The following is a 19,311-nucleotide window of genomic DNA, read 5'->3' as shown; positions in this document are numbered from 1 at the left end:
ATGAATTTGTTTAAGCTGGTACTGTTATTCCTGTCTACCATATTGGAAGAAATGCATGATGCTTTTTGGAAAGTTGATTATCGTATTTAGTCTGATGAGTGACTAGCCTGCCTCTTATCTGTCTTAATTCTATCACGAGATCATGGCTGTCAAATAATAGCATCCTCCGGTAGATAGTATGCCTCGAAGTAATAGTTTAACATCACTAACAAGGTGTAGCATTGATGGAGAGTGATTTGACTGCTCCCTGGAAGTCTGATGAGAATGTCCTCAAATGTAATTATCACAGTGAAATTTGACCCAAAAGTATGCCTGTTTGTCAGTGAGTTACTGTTTTATTTACTGTTTCCCCTTGTGAGTGATGAAACGGATTTGCCAGCCCACTGGAATAAAAGGAGAGCAGAGGAACACTAACTAATGTACTCCGTCGGTGTAACCAGTGCAGCAACACATTTGCCTTTGTCTTTATTTGCTGGATAAACAGCTTACAAATTTTAAAACCTCCAAAGTTAACGCTTTTCTTGGAGGGAAAGTGTTAACACAGTTGTTAGAAACAGTGTTCTTCCATTTTTTTTTTTTTCACTTCCCATGCAGCTGACCCAGAAATCAATTAGTTTGAGTTGAAAAATAGGCAGCTTGTTCTTTTCATGTGTATTTACTCCCCAGAAAATAAAAATAGGTGTTGACTTGTGTGGCTTTATATCAATATGCTATCATCAACAGACAAGCCTATTCACTATTGTTTCAATTGAGTAAACAGTGGTCAGAGGGTCAGCCATATTCACAGGTAATTGTTGGTGTGCGGACATTGGTGGCAGGCCTGTTAGCTACAGACACATCCCACATGTCACTTCGGAAGGTGTTTGAAAATAATAGCTCAGATGCAGCAGGACCGGACACGGGATTGTAGAGTGACCTTTCCCTTTGTTTAATTTGCCTCTGAGGCTTAATTTCAGGGGACAAGTAATAATTGAATATGCCTAATAACTAAATGCTCATTTGGGACAAAATCCATCAAAATATAATTGGCATTTGATTTTTATGAAGGAAGAAGAAAACCGACTTGGCTGTCGAGGATGCGTTCTAAGAATATCTGACCACTTAATGCATCATTTGAAGCCTCCTTTTATAATATATATTAATTGCAAATACTTGAGCATTTGAACATTTTCGTGGAGAACCGTTAGGAGAGACCAACTGTTTTTGTTAACGCTCCTCTCAGAAAGGCGGGGAAGGTTATTGGTCTGCTGTGCAATAATTTACTCCTCTTTGATATGCAAACGATCCACGGTGAATATAAAAAAATCCTATCAGACTCATTTCACAGTTCTTAACCACTCGGATTCTCTGGAGTCCATCGCCTCATTAGACCAGTGCTCTCCAATGCTAGCATAATTAAAATCTTTAACAGTTTAGCAAAGTAAAGATGTTTGGCTGATCACGTTGAGATGATTATCTATCCATTGTATTCTAAATGACAAAAATAAATTAAATTTAGACCTTGGCATTTTTTATTATGTGTTTCAAATGAATATAATGCACACAGCCTTCTTTTTTAATTCAATAGCTTAGGTTTGGTAAGAAACACGCCTGTTTCGGGTGCTGCTATAGAGTCAGAAAATGGCAGGCTTTCTAGGATAGCTGTGTTACAGTTGATTGAAACAATGAACTGCAATCCAGACATCCACTTCTAATGTGGAATTGCCTTATGCCGTACAGGGTTGATGATTTCTTCTCGCTGTCCTTTTGAAGGAACGGCTGTTGTTGTTTATTGTTGTTAGCTACCATTTAGAATCTTCTTCTTCTGCACATGCATGCACCAGCAGATGCATTGAGGTAGGATCTGGAAAGGGTGGGCTGTAGAGGCATGCCTGCCTCTAAAATAAAGGTTATGAGGCCATAGTAGTGAGATTGACATACTGATTGTATCTCCTCTTGGGGAAAATACAGATTTGACCCTCCCTCCTTAAGATTCCTGTCCATTTTGACCCCCTTAAGAAACAAGAGAACTTGATTACTCCAAATTTATTTTACGTTTGCATTTTATTCTGCAATGGTTCATTAGCATTGATCTAAGAAATGACAGTAATAATAGTGTTACTTGTTAAAAAAAAAAGTTACACAGTTTCTCAGTAGACACATCCATCAATTAAGCATGTGGTACTAGAAACCAAAATTAATGAGGAAGATAGGTGTGTTAATGAAATAATCATAGTATAATCAATTTGAATGTTAAAAGTTGAAAAGCATTTCAGGAAGACGATATGAATTCATAATTTATGTCTAAAAGTGATTAATAAAAACTATATTTAATAACAAAGCTATTTGTCATCATTTAAGACTTAAGCACAAAAATTATTCATTTTGTGGTTCGTGTTGTCATAATAGTATAGTTGAACAAATTTATTTCGAGCCCTTCTTTGTGACTAAAAATACAATAACATCTATCTACTCCTTTTCAAAAATCTAGAAACAACAGTTTAGATGAAGGCATACTGTCTTTGCAGAGTAACTGTTTTGAATCCTTTTTACGGAGGTCTTTTATGTGTGACAAGGGCACTCCAACTCGGCCGTTCAGTGGGAGGACACGGTTGTTACTACCGTATTTGCCTTAGTTGGGAGGGGGCAAAAAAAATGCACACATCAAAAAACAAAAAAACAAAAAAAAAAGCCCGTAACACTAGGCTTTGTTTACTGACTCTTTGATTTAATTACTGTTTGAAGAGGACGGAATTAGCTGTTAATTGATTTAATTATCCAATTTGTTTGTTTCAGGCATGATTCCAACAGAACTGCAGCAGCTCTGGAAAGAAGTGACAAGTGCTCATTCGGCAGAAGAAAGCACAGGCAGCAATCACAGCAGTTTGGATCTGACCACAACATGTGTCTCCTCCTCTGCACCTTCCAAGACCTCCTTAATAATGAACCCACATGCCTCTACCAATGGACAGCTCTCAGTCCACACCCCCAAAAGGGAAAGGTAGGAATGAGCTGCTGAGATGTGTCTGAAGAGGTCTTGAGGGTGGGAGGGGTGGGTGGCCTTGCTCGGCCATATTTCAGCGATCCCCGATGGGATCCCTGGGACTTGAATGCACATCAGAGGACCTAAGAAGGTGTTCACTATGGTTTGGGTGGGAAGTGTCTAATTATTCTCACCTTCCCAACATGGAATTAGCAGTTACACAGATCTGACCTAAGCCTGAGAAGCCAGGCAGAGTTAGTTTCTCGCTGGATGGGTTGGATGTCAGGGGTCCCAGGCTCAGTCTTTGTGCTCCGTGCTCACTCCACGCGAGCTCAACACCTGGGCCCTACCTACCTTCTAAGGGAGTAGTAGAGTCTGGTATTGGCAATTTTGAATCACAGTTCAAGAAAGGATAGAACATAGCCTCTCCGTTCTGCCCTCCTAGAGGGCAGGGAGCCCATCTTTTGCATAATTGCGCGACCTTTTTCGTGGTAAATGCTCAGTGAAGGTTGGAAGGAGCTGGAGATGGAAGGGATCTGGGTATGTGCACCTAGGATGCACATCTGTACACAGATTGAAAAAATAGAGCCTTAACTCCCAAGGAGGAATGCGGTGCTGTCTCGCTTGCTGTATTCCTCTCTGGAAGTTAAGGCTTTCTATATTGTGATTGCCCTCAGCGTTGCTTGAACGTTAGCCGAAGCCGAGTCTGTTTGAAATATCCAGAATATATCCCGTTAGCAGACAGTTCTAAGAAAATGAAGCTGTTAATTCATGTTATTGGAGCTTCACACCCCAGAAGCATTAATACTACTGTTGAATGCTTTTCAGAAGTGGAGTACATATATATATGAATTATATATATATATAATGCTCCTAAAATTAAAAGCTTTTATTTTCAATGTACTATTTTTAAATCGGTTTCCCATCTATTTCATATGCACAGCTTCCCCACACAGAAGAAAAGTAACTTTCAAAGTAATGTGTGATAGTAAATGTCACTTCCAGCAGGAAAAACAAATTCTGTATTTTGTTTTTTAATAAAAATGACTCAGTGAAAGTTTTTTTAAATGATATTTTTCACTTGAGCAATTACAAATATAATTTCATACATTTCTTCAACTATTGAGCATTAAGAAGCCCACGGGTTTAATTAGATGTGTATCTTTCTACCAGCAACATTTTATCCATTTCAAGATCAGTAATCACAGAAAATGCTCTCTGAATATTTGTGTGTGTGTGTGTGTGTGTGTGTGTGTGTGTGTGACATTCAAGCAGGAAAAATGTGAGAGGTTCTGAGAGATGGGAGTAATAGATGCTTTATCTGAAACTTGCAACCATATTAAGATCATTTTGGAACTTCTGTGACAGACATAGGTAAAGTAAAACCTGTTTCAAATTTCCTGTTCAGAAGAACTCGAAGGGTAGAATGGTGGACAGTAAGAATCTATGTGGAGCCATTGGGCCAAATGTGAGGATAGCTTTGTACACCTGGAAGCCAATCTTTGCTCTTGCTTTACCACCTCTTACAGTGTCTTTGCAAGTAAAAAAGTAACACTGAACCTCGGAGAGCTTTAAAGAAAAGGTTCTAGGTTGTTGTCCTTTGCTGTACTTGGCTTTGGGTGTCTGAGGTTGATGCCATCCATTTACCATGGAGTGATCGAATTACATCTTGATCCATAGGCAGAACAGTCCATCCACTGAAAAATGCCGACTGATGCCCTTAAGATATTTGTTGCAATCTTATCGGCAGTGGTGGAGCCTGCACAGATTTCCTGTGACACAGAAAACTCTTCTTGTTTAGATGCAGTATGCTCGGTTTCATTCTAAAAGGTTCTATATCTGTAGTCAGGTGATAGATTAGCAATGAGGCAGGTGGGAGAAGAATAGCCCTTTTTATGTTTTCAGGTATATTTGAAAGTGAATGGATCTAATAGTCTCATTCCAGGGGAATAAGTTGGCTTGAATTTTTTTTTTATAATCCTCACTTGTCTGCAAACCAGTTAGGCTTAATCTTCACTATACTACCTGCTAAAAATTAGAATATGGATCAGAAAATAATTTGGGTTCTCCTGAGCTGTAATCTGGCTGTAAAAACAGGCTGAATTTTCCAGTTCTATATGCAAAGAAGAAACAACTAATGAAATTACATGCCACTCCTTAATATCCTGGCTCTCTCAGTTTATATTACAGGGTAGGTCCCTAGTTGGGGCTAAACTAAAAGAAAATTCTCGTTAGCCTATTTTAGCTGAATGTAGTGAACAAGACAAATGCGCACCCCCTAGGTTCAAGATAATTCAAAAGTTAGAAACTTACAGAATTGATCATTAAAAATTCAATTATTAGTTACCAGCTTTGTGTACATACAAGTACTGATAATGAGGCTTTACCTCGTTGTACCTTACGATTTATTTTTAAATCGTCAATGTGATATCCTCTTTAAGTAGTAGAAAATGGTTTAAAAGTAAGAGAGGAAAAAAAAAAGTAAGAGAGGAAAGCTATCACAATAAAAATGTTTTCACTTAGACACTGACTTGATGTCTGTCACAGGGGTCCCTTGGAGAAGTTTTGTCCCTTCTTCCCAGTGCATTTGTGAAATACGTAACTTTGCAGGCTCTCCATTGATTTCCACGTAACATTCTCTCCCCGCCGCCCATTCTCCCAGAACAGTATCTGAACAAGCAAGAGGCTCTGCCGCACTGAATAATCATCTAGCCCTTCAGACTCAGTCTTAGGTGACAGCTTAAGAATTCTTCCTAAAAGGATTCAGGAACGCTCCGTGCGAAACTGTGTTGGAAAAAGGCAGGATCCTAAGAGTTTTTGTTTTTTAAAGTGGTAGATGTCTCACAATCCCACCTAGGCTACATATTTCTGTGTCATTTGGAAACCTCCCTCCCCCCGACTCTTGCCCCCATGTATTTTGCGGGCTCCTGTGAGCAGCCGCTGTAGCAGCAGCTCTGGGGTTTGGTGAGCTGCAATCTGTTAAGGAGATAAATAATGTGCTTGGCACGACACTCCTACTCTCCTCTTTAATTTGTCTTACACAAGGAAAATTATAATTAAATCATTCAGGGTAAACCCTTGAGTGTAGAGAAGGGAAAAAACACACTTTGGTAAAGATTGCCAATAGAAACCCACTTCCCTGTTGCGCAGGGTAGAGACATTTATCAATATTCAGCACTATTACGAGAGGAGCGGCCCATGTGATTTGTGAGGCGGATGCCAACGCTCAAATCAAGGCTTGTTAAGATCCTGTCCCTGTGCAATCACGGCCATGCAGCATCATTAGAATTCAGTACTGGCGCCGTGCTTCGTGCTTTGATTTTCTTCCGGCAATTTAATAATGTTTATTGTGCTGATTATATATAAATTCATTGGTGCAATAAACATACCTCGGTTGCCAGAGCCTGCGAGGAGCGTGGTGGAGGTGAAGTTCAGCAGAAGCTAAAGGGAGCTAACGAGGAAGCAGGCGTGTGTTCTCGTCCCTCACTGCCGTTTCATTCCCGAGGACCCAGGGAGCCACGACATCCTAGACAAACTGATAAAGCTTAGACCTGGGACACCTGTGAACGTGAAGCTATCATCTTGTTCCCTTTAACTTGCCCGACTGTCTTGCTTTAGGAAATTCCAAGTTTTGGTGTGGGTAAACAAAATCAACGGAATGCAAATGAAACATTTATTAAAATGCTAAATTTAGTAAAGCCCTTTGAGCTTCTTGGATCAAAGCAGCTATGTAAATACAAATAGCAATTACTACTTAAGTAATTGCCTGAATTAAAATTCTAAATATCACATTATATTATGGTGCACTTGGGAAAGGGGAGGGAGTTCACACTTCCTCGGTTCTTTCTCCACGCCAAGCACTGGCTAAACCCTTGTTTTTGGAATGATGTCTCATTTTATCCTCACTGAGAAGCGGTAGGGATTATTATACCCATTTTACAGACAAGGAAATTGACTCATAGAGACTAAGTAACTGACCTAGGGTCACAGAACTGGTTAGTGGCGTAGCCAAGATCCAAATGCAAGCCTGTCTCGTAACTTTGTAAAACAGCACTTAAAGTTTTCATTTAGCCTACCAATGAATATTCAATTAGGATAAATTGAAATCAGTGTTCCTAAAATGACTTTTAATCCAGCAAAATGCTTACTGACTCTACCTGCTCTCTGCACCGCAGCACATTTTATTTATTTATTTTTAAAGATTTTATGTTGTTCAAGAGAGAGGAAGCATGAGTGGGGCAGGAGGAGCAGGGAGAGAGGGAGAAGCAGACTCCCCCCCCCTTGAGCAGAGAGCCCCACCTGGGGCTCAATCCTAGGACCCTGGGACCAGGATCTGAGCCGAGGGCAGATGCTTAATCAACTGAGCCACCCTGGCACCCCCATCAGCACATTTTAAAGGAAAATACAAGGTTTCCTCTTTTAACGTGGATACTGGTATCTACTGGGCTGTCCAGGAAGGAAGGGGGTGGGTAGCATCGACAAAATATACGTCACTTATAGTCTGAAACAGCACATAAAGAACAAAAATGAAGCCCATGGTGGCTTTGCACACAGGCAGCTGCCAGCCAGCGTCGCTCTCTCTGCAAGTCTCCCTCCTTCCTTTCTCGCCTCCTAGATCTTGTGCTTCCGCATTGAACACGTCCTCCGGTCTTTATCCCATTTTCCCTGTCCTCTGTGGTCCAGATGAGAGATACTCCTCTTCTCTGAGTCTGCCCAGCTTTTTGCTTTTCAGTTCAGCTGCCACGAGTAGATGTTTGCTAACTTGAGCGTGTCTCAGATTCAAAGCTCTTCTAAATGCGTATTTCAAGACTTCCTTACACATCTAGTGGAAAAGGTTTCTTTGGGTCGGTTGTGCAGCCTCTTCTTCCCTCGAGGCTGTCCTGTTGTTCCTGCGATTCACGTGGCCTGTGAGATCTAACCTGCCCTCTGTCCACTCACAGTGTTTCTTCCTGCCTTCTGCTAGTTTGTTGACACAGCCCCATGTATGCCAGTTCCTTGCGTTTTCCACACTCTGTAGTGGGCAGCTGCCTGCAAATAACTCCTGACGGTTTTTGCTTGGCTAGTGCACTTTCAGACATTTTCACTTGATACACAGTCTCTGGTTTTGATTTGTGGCCTCTTGACATATTGCCATGCATTTGACTACATAACAATAACATTTGTGTTTCCCGCCCCATTATTTTCAAAAGTTGAGGAACTCTAAAATGTGGACATGGCTGGCGTTGAATTTTTTTTCATTCTTTTTCTTTTTTTTGAACAAAATTCTGTGCTGACAGATAAATATTGGTGCTCTTGGTTGACTTGCTAAAATTCTAGAAGCTTGCTTTCAGAACTCTTCCACTTATACATGCTTTTAACTGTTGCATGTTTTCATATTCCTATTTTGGGCGTCTTGAGCCAGAAACGTATGCAGTAAGCTCTAGGTCATATTACTCTGAACGGCTCTTCTTTATTTCAACTCCTTTTGTTTTGTTTTTGAAAATCATACGATTTCTTCTGTATTTCCCTTTATTTGAAGCACTTGAACAAATGAGCCACCCCAAATCGTTATTTCCCATTAGAGTATTCTGGAGAACCTGCAGTCAAATCGTTCCAAATTGTCTTCAAAATTATTACTGCTGCTTCCCGCCTGCCTGTATGTGCTGAGGCAATTGATCTGTAACACCGGTCAGCAAATTACAACCTACCAGCCAAATCTGGCCCACTGCTCATTTTGTAAATAAAGTTTTATTGGAACACAGCAATGATCATTCATTTATACATTGTCTGTTGCTGCTTTCATGCTACAATGGCTGGCTTAAGCAGTTGCAGCAGAAACCATATGGCCCACAGTGACTAAATAATTTACTATCTGGCCATTTATAGAAAATAATTTGCCATCTCCTTATTTTAGCTATAAGAGCAATGTTTCTCAGATTTCCTCATGATAGTCTCACAGGCATTTGTTAAAATATACAGCTTCCTAGGCCTCTCTCATGAAGATTTGGATTATACTGATAGGAGATGAGGGTGATGGAATTCGTACTTGTCACATATTGCTTATATTCTTGCTACTCAGCGGCTACAGGCCAGCAGCTTTGGCATTACTTGGTTTGGTAGGGGCTTCTTAGAAATTCAGGGTCTCTGGTCCCACCCCAGACCTGCTGAATTTGGGTCTTCATTTTAACCAGATCCCCAGGGCTGTCTCAAGTTTCGAAGCAGTGCTAGTGGCATGTTCAGCTCACCTGGGTTTTGGCACTCTTGGAAAGGGCATGCTTAATTTGATTAAACATCCCAGGATGTATTCAGCCCACTAAGCTAGTGGCTTGCCATTCTTATGTGATCCTAAAAAGTAGAAGTAGTACTGCTAGAAGGCCTCAGTACCTGGCATATGATGGTGATGATAATGTTGCTAACCTTTATTGAACTATTACTTTGTATAGGACATGAGTACAAAGGATTGGACATGGCCTTGATACTGACTTTCCCATTTAAATCCTAACAGTAACCCAGCGGAGTACTGTCCTCTTGATACGGATGGTATTTGGGGGGCCGGGAACAATTATATAATTTGCACAAGCCACACAGCTAGTTAGGACCAGACAGGGACTGGAACCAGAGTCTCCCTGACCCTCAAGTCTTTGTAATGACTGTCATAGTCTGGTGGTTCCCAAAGGGGGCTGTTCTTCAGAACCATCATGACTTTGCCCAAAATACTGGATTGTAGTCACCAGGGAGTAAAGCTCAGAGATCAGGATGAGGCCATAGCTTTCAGGGATGAGGGCCTGGGGCCAGACCTGTCTGTTTAGCCATAGTTTGAGAGAAGCTCCAGAGGTTCACAGTTGGCAGTGCTCCTACCCTGCCTCATCTTTTCACAAGGGGGCAAATCAGGTGCCTGGCAGTGAAGAACGTAAAGAACAGGCTGGGCATGGCCTGTCAGGTGTTGGAAGGGACCTGAAAAGAAGTAGACATAGCCAGTTGCAGAGGCCTGAAATGCAGGTGCTTCTGAGCTCCAGAGCAGACTCTTGGCAGCGACACCTGTCCCTTGTCTATCTGTATAGGGCAAAAACATTTCTGCTGATATCAGAAAGAAACAAAATGTCTAGTTAACATTTCGTACCACAGACATGCTGCTGGGTATTTTGTGACCATCATGCCTGGAAGAGCTGCAGTCCGTTTGTCTCATTATTTAAAACCACTTGCTTCTCGGTCTTAGAAGCAAGGGAGAAAAGCTTTCTCAGGGCATGTGGCAAGGTGCAGTCTCATGTCCTGTCATTCACACATAAGGTAGGGCGAAGGAGAAACATCTTTAAAATATTGGCATGCCATGAGGGATAGGTTTATGGATTTTCTTGACTGTTCGCTCTGTATGGTGATTAAAAGAAAAAAAACCTCAGCCATTATTCTCAAACAGCTGTTGTATCTTACCTCAATAAAGTGCCTTTTACCATAACACACCATCATTAGACTCTATAAATCTTTTTCTATTTATGTGTTTAAATGATATGTGCTTTCCAATAAAATGGTTATCATTGGTCTAGAGAGTTGTATTCCTTTTATAAGTTTCTCCTAAGTTGAGTTGGTTTCAATTTTTTTCAATATGAATCTTGACCATGGGCTCTTTCACATCCAATGTGCCCAGTTTCCCCTGCAAAATAATATTCGGGCCCCCGCTTTCTCTCATCATGTAGGATAGACATTCTTTTCTGATGAGTGGCTGCTGTTAATAGGGTTTTTTTCACCAGATCTCTTGTTGGCACCCCACCATTATACAGGGTCTGCGCCCCTTCATTCCAAGTACATTAGCTTTCTTAACATTTATCCCACACTGAGGGTGTGAAGGAAAAACATTTTGGCAGCAGGACAGTGAAGACCCATTTGGGGGGAACTCTGACAGCATTGTCCATAGTGCTGGCTTTTACCCTTCCCCTGCAAAAGTGTCTTGCTGAAGTGTACAGTTTACGACTTGGATTAATGAACAGAAACATTTCCTTTGGTGGGCATTGGATCCATCCAAGAGTGGAAAGGGAAGCCCTGAATCTCCAGAAGGCCACAGGGTTTGGGAAAGTCCTGGTGTTCTTCTACTCTTATTGTATGTATTTTTTTAATTTTTAAGATTTTAAAATTCGTGAGAGACACACAGAGAGAGGGGCAGAGACATAGGCAGAGGGAGAAGCAGGCTCCCTGCAGGGAGCCTGATATAGGACTCAATCCCTGTACCCCAAGATCATGACCTGAGCTCAAGGCAGCCACTGAGCCACCCAGACACCCCTTCTACTCTCCTTTAAATGACAAGTATGAGTCTCCTGATTTTAAGCCAGGGATGGGGCCACATGCAGGCAGCCTAGATGGAAGTCCCATTCTTTTTCGAAATTTCCCCAGCTTGCCTGTGTGGCGCTGGTGTCACCCTGTAGCCTGGCTCTGCAGCTCTCTCTGACTGGAGCCACCACTCTGCTGCCTGGCTCGCCTGGGTAATGCAAATGAGTGTGTTACATATGTACAGCAGTCCCAAGCTGCTTTATTCCACCCCCCTTTGTAATCAGTCAAGGCCTAAGTATATTATAAAGTATATTCTCCTCATTAAAACAATAGTGGAAGCTCACAAAGGGAAATTGTTAATATGTGTTCCAGCTTGTCATTTCTGCCTGTGTGAATAAAGAAGATAACCGTTCCTTTGGGAAACTATTTCGGGAATTGAGCAACAGATATGCTAGCCAGAGAATTCTCTTAACTATAATTTTCCTTTTTGTTTGTACTCAAAAATAACATCCTGATGGGCTCTTCGGTGCCTCTGCATATCCAGAGCACAATTGCCACAGCCCAGGTGGTGTTAATATGGGACAATCCCCCGGGCACATGTCGCCCAGAGTTGTACAGCTTGTTCAGTGTCTTCGTCCATATGGCAATCTGTACCATTCACAGAAACGCATCGGGGCTGTGCCTGGTGGGTACTGTGGTCAATGTAGTGTGAAGAGAAGGCTCCCACTCCCAGCAGCCTCTGTGGTATAGTTTGTCTTAGGGTAGATCTGAGTTACGATGTGCATGCTCCGCACACATGCGTGCACACACACACACACACACACACACACACTCAACTAAGATATTCCAGAAGAGCTTTGCTGGTCTTCTTCCCTCTCTTCTTCCCCCATACCCCCTTCATTTTCCAAAACAAATGGTTAACTCAGCAGGTATAATTGCAGTGCATGAAACCTACCTGGTTATAGAAAGTCAGTTAAAAGACACACACACACACACACACACACACACACACACACACACACTTTTCTGGGTGGTTGTCCATGGGTTAACTCAACTCAAAAAATACATGCCTGTACTAGAATGCTTCTATAAACTCCCTGGCTTTTGTTGTCTTTTTTTTTTTTAATGCGTTTTAAGTTGCAAAGAAGGTTTTCATTGTACCACTTGCATGGTTGGGCTACTGGTTTTGGTTTTTGTGTCTTAAAGTGAAAAGGGGGGAAAGGAAAAAAAAATCATTATCAGACTCAGAAATCTGAGAGTAAAACATTCCCTGGAGGTGTTAGAACTGAAAAGAGAGAACCAAGGAAACAGAGATTTCCCAGAGAGTAAGGTGAAAGTAGGAACACTTTAAAAGGCACTTTGGGAAATTTAACAGAAGGCAAAGCCTTCTACATTTATATACCTAAATGTTGTTCCGCTTTTGTATAACTATTTGTATTCTTGTTTGGTAAACAAACAGACCCCATAGCAACTGTAGCTGATGATATTTATACTACCTGTATGACTTCCCTAAACAAACAGTACTTTTATGACCTTCAAATTTCATTCCTTTTATAGTCTTCAAGGAAATCAGACTAACTGGCAGGTTGATTTTTCTTTTTCTTGCCTTTCTTTTATTCTTCTTCCTTCCCTCTTTCCAATTCTCTCTCTTCCTTTTTTAATATGTTGAAGTCTATCTTTGAAGGATCTCTTCTCTGGATATTTTACGTCTTGGCTGTGAATCTTGAGTTCAAAGGTACGCTATGACAGAAGGAAAGAAAAACCTAAAGTGTTTGTGTAAAGGATATGGTATTTGCTTCCAAGAGTGGCCGTTGAGTCATCTGGTGGAATTTTAGGTTATACATCCAAAAGGCCAAAACGCTACCGAAAGTATTACTATAGACCTTAGAATTGGACAGGCGTCTATGGCTATGTCTCTACCATTTATAGCTGAACTATTGATGGAAACATTCTTGTACACATGAGCCCCTCTATTCAACTTCCATTTTTCCATATGAGTCATATTTACGACAAGAACAAGAACTCTCATGTTAAAGATCAGTGTAAGAAATAAATGGCAGTTTACTTTAATTAGAAAAAAAAATAACGCCAAGAGCTGGAATAATCCAGTGGTGTTTGAATAAATTAGAAGATTGTACAGGCAAAAATAAAAAGCAACTTAAAAAAAAAAAAAGCAACTTAAGAAGGATAAGTGGGAAGTTGTCCAGAGTTCAACAGAAATGTGTTCCTGAGCGGGACAAAAGTCACTGGACAGTACTAACGTGCACACGTTCATAGAGCAGATCTTACCAAACCCTAACCACATGCCAAGTGTCCTAGGCTCCGGGGCATGCAGCTGTGAGCTTGACGAAGTCTGTCCTCATGGAGCTGACATTACAGTAGATGTAGAACAAACAAATAATTACATAATAAAAGAAATAAGTTCTGAACAAAATAACGCAGGGAAGGGAGAAGATTGAGTCTGGCAAAGCCGCTGTGAGGATATGACCTTTGAACAGATGGAAAGAAATTACAGAACAGCCAACCAGGCTTAGATACAGCAGAAGCAGAGGCCTTGAGTCCAGGGCAGAAAGGACATGTTTTGCTGGACCATGGCCCATACCTCAGTTAGTGCAGGGGCGGCTGTGTTTAGTGGTTATAGGTGTGGACTCTGAAGCCGGACTGCCTGCATTCCAAAACCGGCTGCCCACTGAAGTGACTTAGCGTTGGTGTGCCCAGTGGTCCGTCTGTGAAATGGGCATGATACCAGGCTCTGGCACGTAGTAGGTGCTCAGTAAATTTTAGCCGGCATTGTTAATTATTATTAAAGTCTTTGATTCATTCAAACCGCATTTATTATACACTAACTATATAGGTTCTGGAGCTTAAAAGAGTACCACAACCCAGTTCTGCCCCTTAAAGAGTTTGCCGTCTAATCAGAGAGACATACAACGCAAAGAGACATGTGCAACGTGGTATAATCAATGCAGTGATATGAAAATATACAAAATGTGACACAGTGTCTGATTTAAAATGAGCACCAGTGGAATATCACCATGGATGTATTTCCTCCCCCCCCCCCCACATGTGCAGCAGGTGAAATTTTTAAACACAGTGAACTCCATGAAAGAAGCTTCCCTATCTCTTGTTTATCACTACCTCCCCATCATCCGGTGTAGCCAGCCTGTATGATAGTTGTGAAATATCATTGCAGAGACTAGATGATATGTGCAGAAGAAGGGTGAACTAATGGAATAGTAAAGATTAAGAACCCATCAGGATGGGCAGCCCAGGTGGCTCAGCAGTTTAGCACCTGCCTTCAGCCCAGGGTGTGATCCTGGTGACCCAGGATTGAGTCTCATGTTGGGATCCCTGCATGGAGCCTGCTTCTCCCTCTGCCTGTCTGCCTGTCTGCCTGTCTCTCTCTCTCTCTCTCTCTGTCTCTCATGAATAAATAAATAAAATCTTTAAAAAAAAAAAAACCCAATAGGAGTAGTTCTGTATTTCCTACCCTTTGGCCACAGATGCTGTAGGAGCACCGGGTTAGTCTTACGGATACTTACAGATGCTCCAAACACAGCAGAAAATCTGGGTTTCACGTTAAGAGTGTTTCTCAATTGTGAGCTCCCATCAGAATCATCTAGAGGACTGGCTGACCCAGTCCCAGTGCTCCCGAATAGGGAGGGCCTAAGAAATTGCAACTCTGCCAAGTTCCCAGGGGCCGTACTTTGAGAACCACTGTTCTCACCCATCCTTACGCGGTAGCATTCTTCCCCTGCTACCATCCAAAATGACAGAGAAGTGATGTGGAGAAGGAGAAAAATTCTTAAAACTGTGACCCAATATAAACTATGTTATGGAACAAAAAAAAACTTTTTTTTTGGAATTCTTAATATCGGCCTTTAAATCATTTGTAAGCACTCTTGTTTGTTTTTCTATTTTTTTTTATGCCTGAAGATACTGTTCATGCTTCAGCCATCCATCCGCCTACTGTCCTCCTCTTCCCTTAGCCTTGAGCTCCTACTGATACTGATACTTCCTTAGCCTTGAGCCCCTACTGATAAGGCCCAGACCAAATATTGCAGCATTTTAGGTTCCAGCCATCTGTTCAGTTCTTTCTCTCCCAGTGGAGAATTGGGGACAACTCTTCAGCGAGGAGAACTGCCAGTGACCTCCGATCGTATTTGGTTATTCACTCTATCGTTATTACAGATTTTAAATATGCATCCCTACTAAATGTGCTTTTGATCAATTATACTCATGTCTACTATATTACCTATGTTATAAAAATTAGAGGCTAAAGGTGAGAAATATATACCCATATACACATGTATATTCTTACAAAAGGCCTGTTCTCTTAACACGTGCGTACAGAAACTATCGTACTATCTTGCCACTCACCCATGGTTATGAATCCCAGCTTAGAGGCTCTGATCTAGGAACCCACCACACTGGTTATCACAAGTTCAGTGTTTATTTAAAACCTATGCAACTAAAAGTAGAGAAGATTTTAATCCAGTGAACATTGGTGAAGCGTCTTGTCCTACAGAGAGATAACAATAATTCCATAAGGTCAGGTAGTGCTAAGGAAACCAATGCAAGTGCCTAATGGTTTTCAACCAATTTGTATCTTTATGTCACTCATCCCCTCTTCTACTGCTTGCGTGTCTGGCCCTCATACTTCACTCACACTATTCTTCTGGTTCTGGAGTATAACTGTGCTGGCTTCCATAGAGTATTCTGGAGGAAGGGCTAAGAAGAATTAGTATTGAACTTTTATTTATGTTCTTTGGTTTTCTTGGGTTCCATTGGTGCCTCTAACATATGGACACGTTCCACATAGACCTTGTGAGTCACCAGTGCAAACACACTTGCATTGACATAATAAGAATGCCTGCCTAATGGTGTTAATAATTTTTGGATTAGTGGTCCCTATGTCTGTATTGACACAGTTGCTCACAGCCACTCTTTGGAAAGCATTCTGTTTTCTTAACAAGATCCCAGTGTTAATGCTGCCAGTGGTAAACTCTCATAAACTCAGGATAGTCCTTAGTGGCATAAGAAACAAAAGCTAGACTTCTGCCTTTTCTTGTTGGGTTTTTTTTTTTTTTTTCCTTATTTATTCCTTCACTCATCACCAAGCAAACACAAGACTTCTGCTTTTGTCACCACCAGCTCACTGTGCTCACTTGATCTCACATACTCAAGCTCTCATTGTCTGCTCCATTGTCCTCCCGGGGGACATTCTCCTGGCATCTGGGAACCAAGATGGTACATTTTGCCCAGTGTAGCTGAAAAGGGAGATGAGGCAGATGGGTGGTGTGGACGGTGAAGAATGGATCTGCCGATCTCATGCTATCCCACCTAGGTTCTCACCACTGTAGAGCGGCCAGTTACTAGTCACATCTACAGCCTGTGCATGAGATGCTCCTAGATCCCATGTGATAGATTTAAGTCCTAGAAGCATTGAATACAGTGCACTTTGTGTGTCTTTGTCTTGTAAGTCCAGGATGACCCTTAGGTTCTTCCTTCCCCTTTGAAAATTCAGATTAAATTGTGTCTGCGGTGACTTCCCGCTGCTTCATTGTCACCTCAAGAAGTTAATCCAGCTAGATACCAAATCTCCTTGTAGAATACACCATGAACTTTTGGTTTCCCAAAGTTCAATCCACCGAGTTGGTGTCCCATCATCATGAGGTTTGCTGTACCTACTTATATGGTAATTTATATCATCCTCTTTAAATCAAGTCATTTTTTAATTTAAGTCAAATGGACCTCATCCTAAGATATGATATCTGTGAAATCAGAGCTTGGAGATACTACATATGTTTTTACCTAATAGAAGTTAAAATAAATCTGCCAGGTTTTTTTTGAAGATTTTATTTATTTATTCATGAGAGACACACAGAAAGAGGCAGAGACCTAGGCAGAGGGAGAAGCAGGCTCCTCGCGGAGCAGGAAGCCCAATGTGGGACTCGATCCCAGAACCCTGGGATCACGCCCTGAGCTGAAGGCAGAAGCTCAACCCCTGAGCCACCCAGCCTCCCCAAATCTGCCAGTTTTTAAAAAATATGCATTCTTGTTCCAACTGACATCGTAGGGGCCACCATTGAGGGCATGCATGACATATATTGGGATATTTTGCCAAGATTCCCTCTTTTCACTGAAGAGAAGGACCTGGATGGAATATGGCACTATGCCAAGTAGATGGAAACCCTGTTCCCATGGTATGTTTTCCCTGGTTTCCTGGAAAAGCCCAAAACTACCACTTAATCTTCCTAAAAATTTAATTCAAGATCCTCCTCACTCATACATACATCTTGTACTTCCAGGTTCAGGGGTACGAGCCAGACTTGGAAGACACCTCAGGCAGATGTAGAGTTTGGGCACAGTGAAGTTTTGACTGGTCCTGTTCACCCATTCATCAGCCTGTGTGCCAGGGTATTCCTGATTAGTGTAATACCTGGCAGGCATCAGTCTCTGATGAAATCCCTCACCAAATTTGTGCTCATGTGAAATCGGTGTTTGTTAAACAGAAAGAGGAAATGATCGTTTCCCTGTGCTTTTGCTTCTTTCAGTCTTACCTGTCCTGTTACATTAAATCTTAAAAAGCCTTGCATAGGGGCGCCTGGGTGGCCCATCCAGTTAAGCCTCTGCCTTCAGCTCAGGTCATGATCCTGGGGTCCTGGGGTGGAGCCCCGCTTCAGGTTCACTGCTCATCAGGAAGCCTGCTTCTCTCTCTCCCTCTGCTCCTCCCCCCCTCTGCTTGTGCTCTCTCACTTTCTCTCCCTCTCTATCTCAAATAAATAAAATCTTTAAAAAAGAAAGAAAGAAAGAAAGAAAGAAAGAAAGAAAGAAAAGAAAAGAAAAGAAAAGAAAAGAAAAGAAAAGAAAAGAAAAGAAAATCCTTGCATATAATTCTTAGGTAATAGGGCCAACCAGCTTTTTTTTTTTTTTTTTTCTTTTTTTTTTTGAGTTTGCAGAGGCAGGACAGAGAACTCTAAGGGGACTTAGGACTCGAATTGTGGTCTGTGGCCCAACACCATCAGCGTACACACAAACTTTGCAGACACACACAGTCCTGTGTCCCAACCCGGAACAACTGGAGTAGAACCTGCCTATAAAAAAGATCTCCCAGCGATTTATATCCAGTGAAATTTGAGAAGCATTATCATCAGAATAGAAATGGGAAAGGAAGATTGTTGTTGTTTCTGTACCCTTACATACAAATACCGTCTTTTAAGCCCAGTCAGCAGTGCCTTTGAATCATTCTCCTGCCACATCCCATTTTTGCCATATTTGCGTATACCTGTTAACTGCTTATGACTTAATTTTTTTGTTAAAACTGAGTGACTTAAATAGATTTTGTAAAAAAGCATAACACTGAGAAGTCACGAATCTGATGTGTTGGTCACATTTTTTTTTTCTAGTACACATGAACATGAATTCATAAGTACGAAAGTGAGGCTATTTGAAGATCACTCAAACTCACCCCACACACTACTTTTCATGGGCCATACCCTGAGGGCCATTACAGAAGGGGAGCCCTGAATTTCTTACAAGATAATCTGTAACCCAACAGGGAGCGGGTGGGAACAAAACAAAAACAAAACCCAGTGGAAGGAGTTAAAAGCTTTTACTTCAGATATAAAGTTAGTTAAGGTAGCCCTCACATCTTGAGGCACAATATTGAGAGCAGATAATAACAATAATCTCTATCATTGTTTAAAAGCACAAATCTGGCACTTAATAGACTAATTCACAGTCACTCCAATTGCAAGTTTTACTCATGAATATCATATCACAAGGGAATGTGAAATCCTCTAATTAAACATGATTTGAAAAGCAGCAGAAAATTGAGATGATGAGCGTTCTGGGGAAGGAGAGTCAAGGATTCACGGCATGAGAGAGTGAAAGAGACGTGTGTGTGTGTGTGTGTGTGTGTGTGTGCACGCGCGCTTGTGTGCACGCATGTCCGCATGCGCCAGTTGGTAGAGACTTCATCTTTGCTCACCCTAGGCTGGACTCTGTCATGGGCTTTCCTCAGATACCCTTCTCCTGTTAGTAAGATGATAGAACTGATGGCCAGAGTACTTTTGGAAAATTGATGCATAAACACGTAGGAGGGCATA

General features: G+C 41.6%; 1 protein-coding gene across 14 annotated transcripts in view; it reads left to right on the top strand.

Annotated features, from left to right (window-relative positions):
* FOXP1 (forkhead box P1) overlaps window positions 1-19,311 on the top strand; it is a 581,933-nt gene that overhangs the window by 497,635 nt on the left and 64,987 nt on the right. For all 14 annotated transcript variants that reach the window (XM_041764652.1, XM_041764646.1, XM_041764645.1 and 11 more), the window contains one exon: window positions 2,776-2,980. In XM_041764652.1, the coding sequence (XP_041620586.1) occupies window positions 2,776-2,980 (205 nt within the window). The remainder of the gene's footprint in view (window positions 1-2,775; window positions 2,981-19,311) is intronic.

Source organism: Vulpes lagopus, chromosome 7 (genome assembly GCF_018345385.1).
Source record: "Vulpes lagopus strain Blue_001 chromosome 7, ASM1834538v1, whole genome shotgun sequence".
Classification (NCBI taxonomy): Eukaryota; Metazoa; Chordata; class Mammalia; order Carnivora; family Canidae; genus Vulpes; species Vulpes lagopus.
The sequence above is the reverse complement of the archived record's forward strand: the minus strand, read 5'-3'. Positions and strand labels throughout refer to the sequence as shown.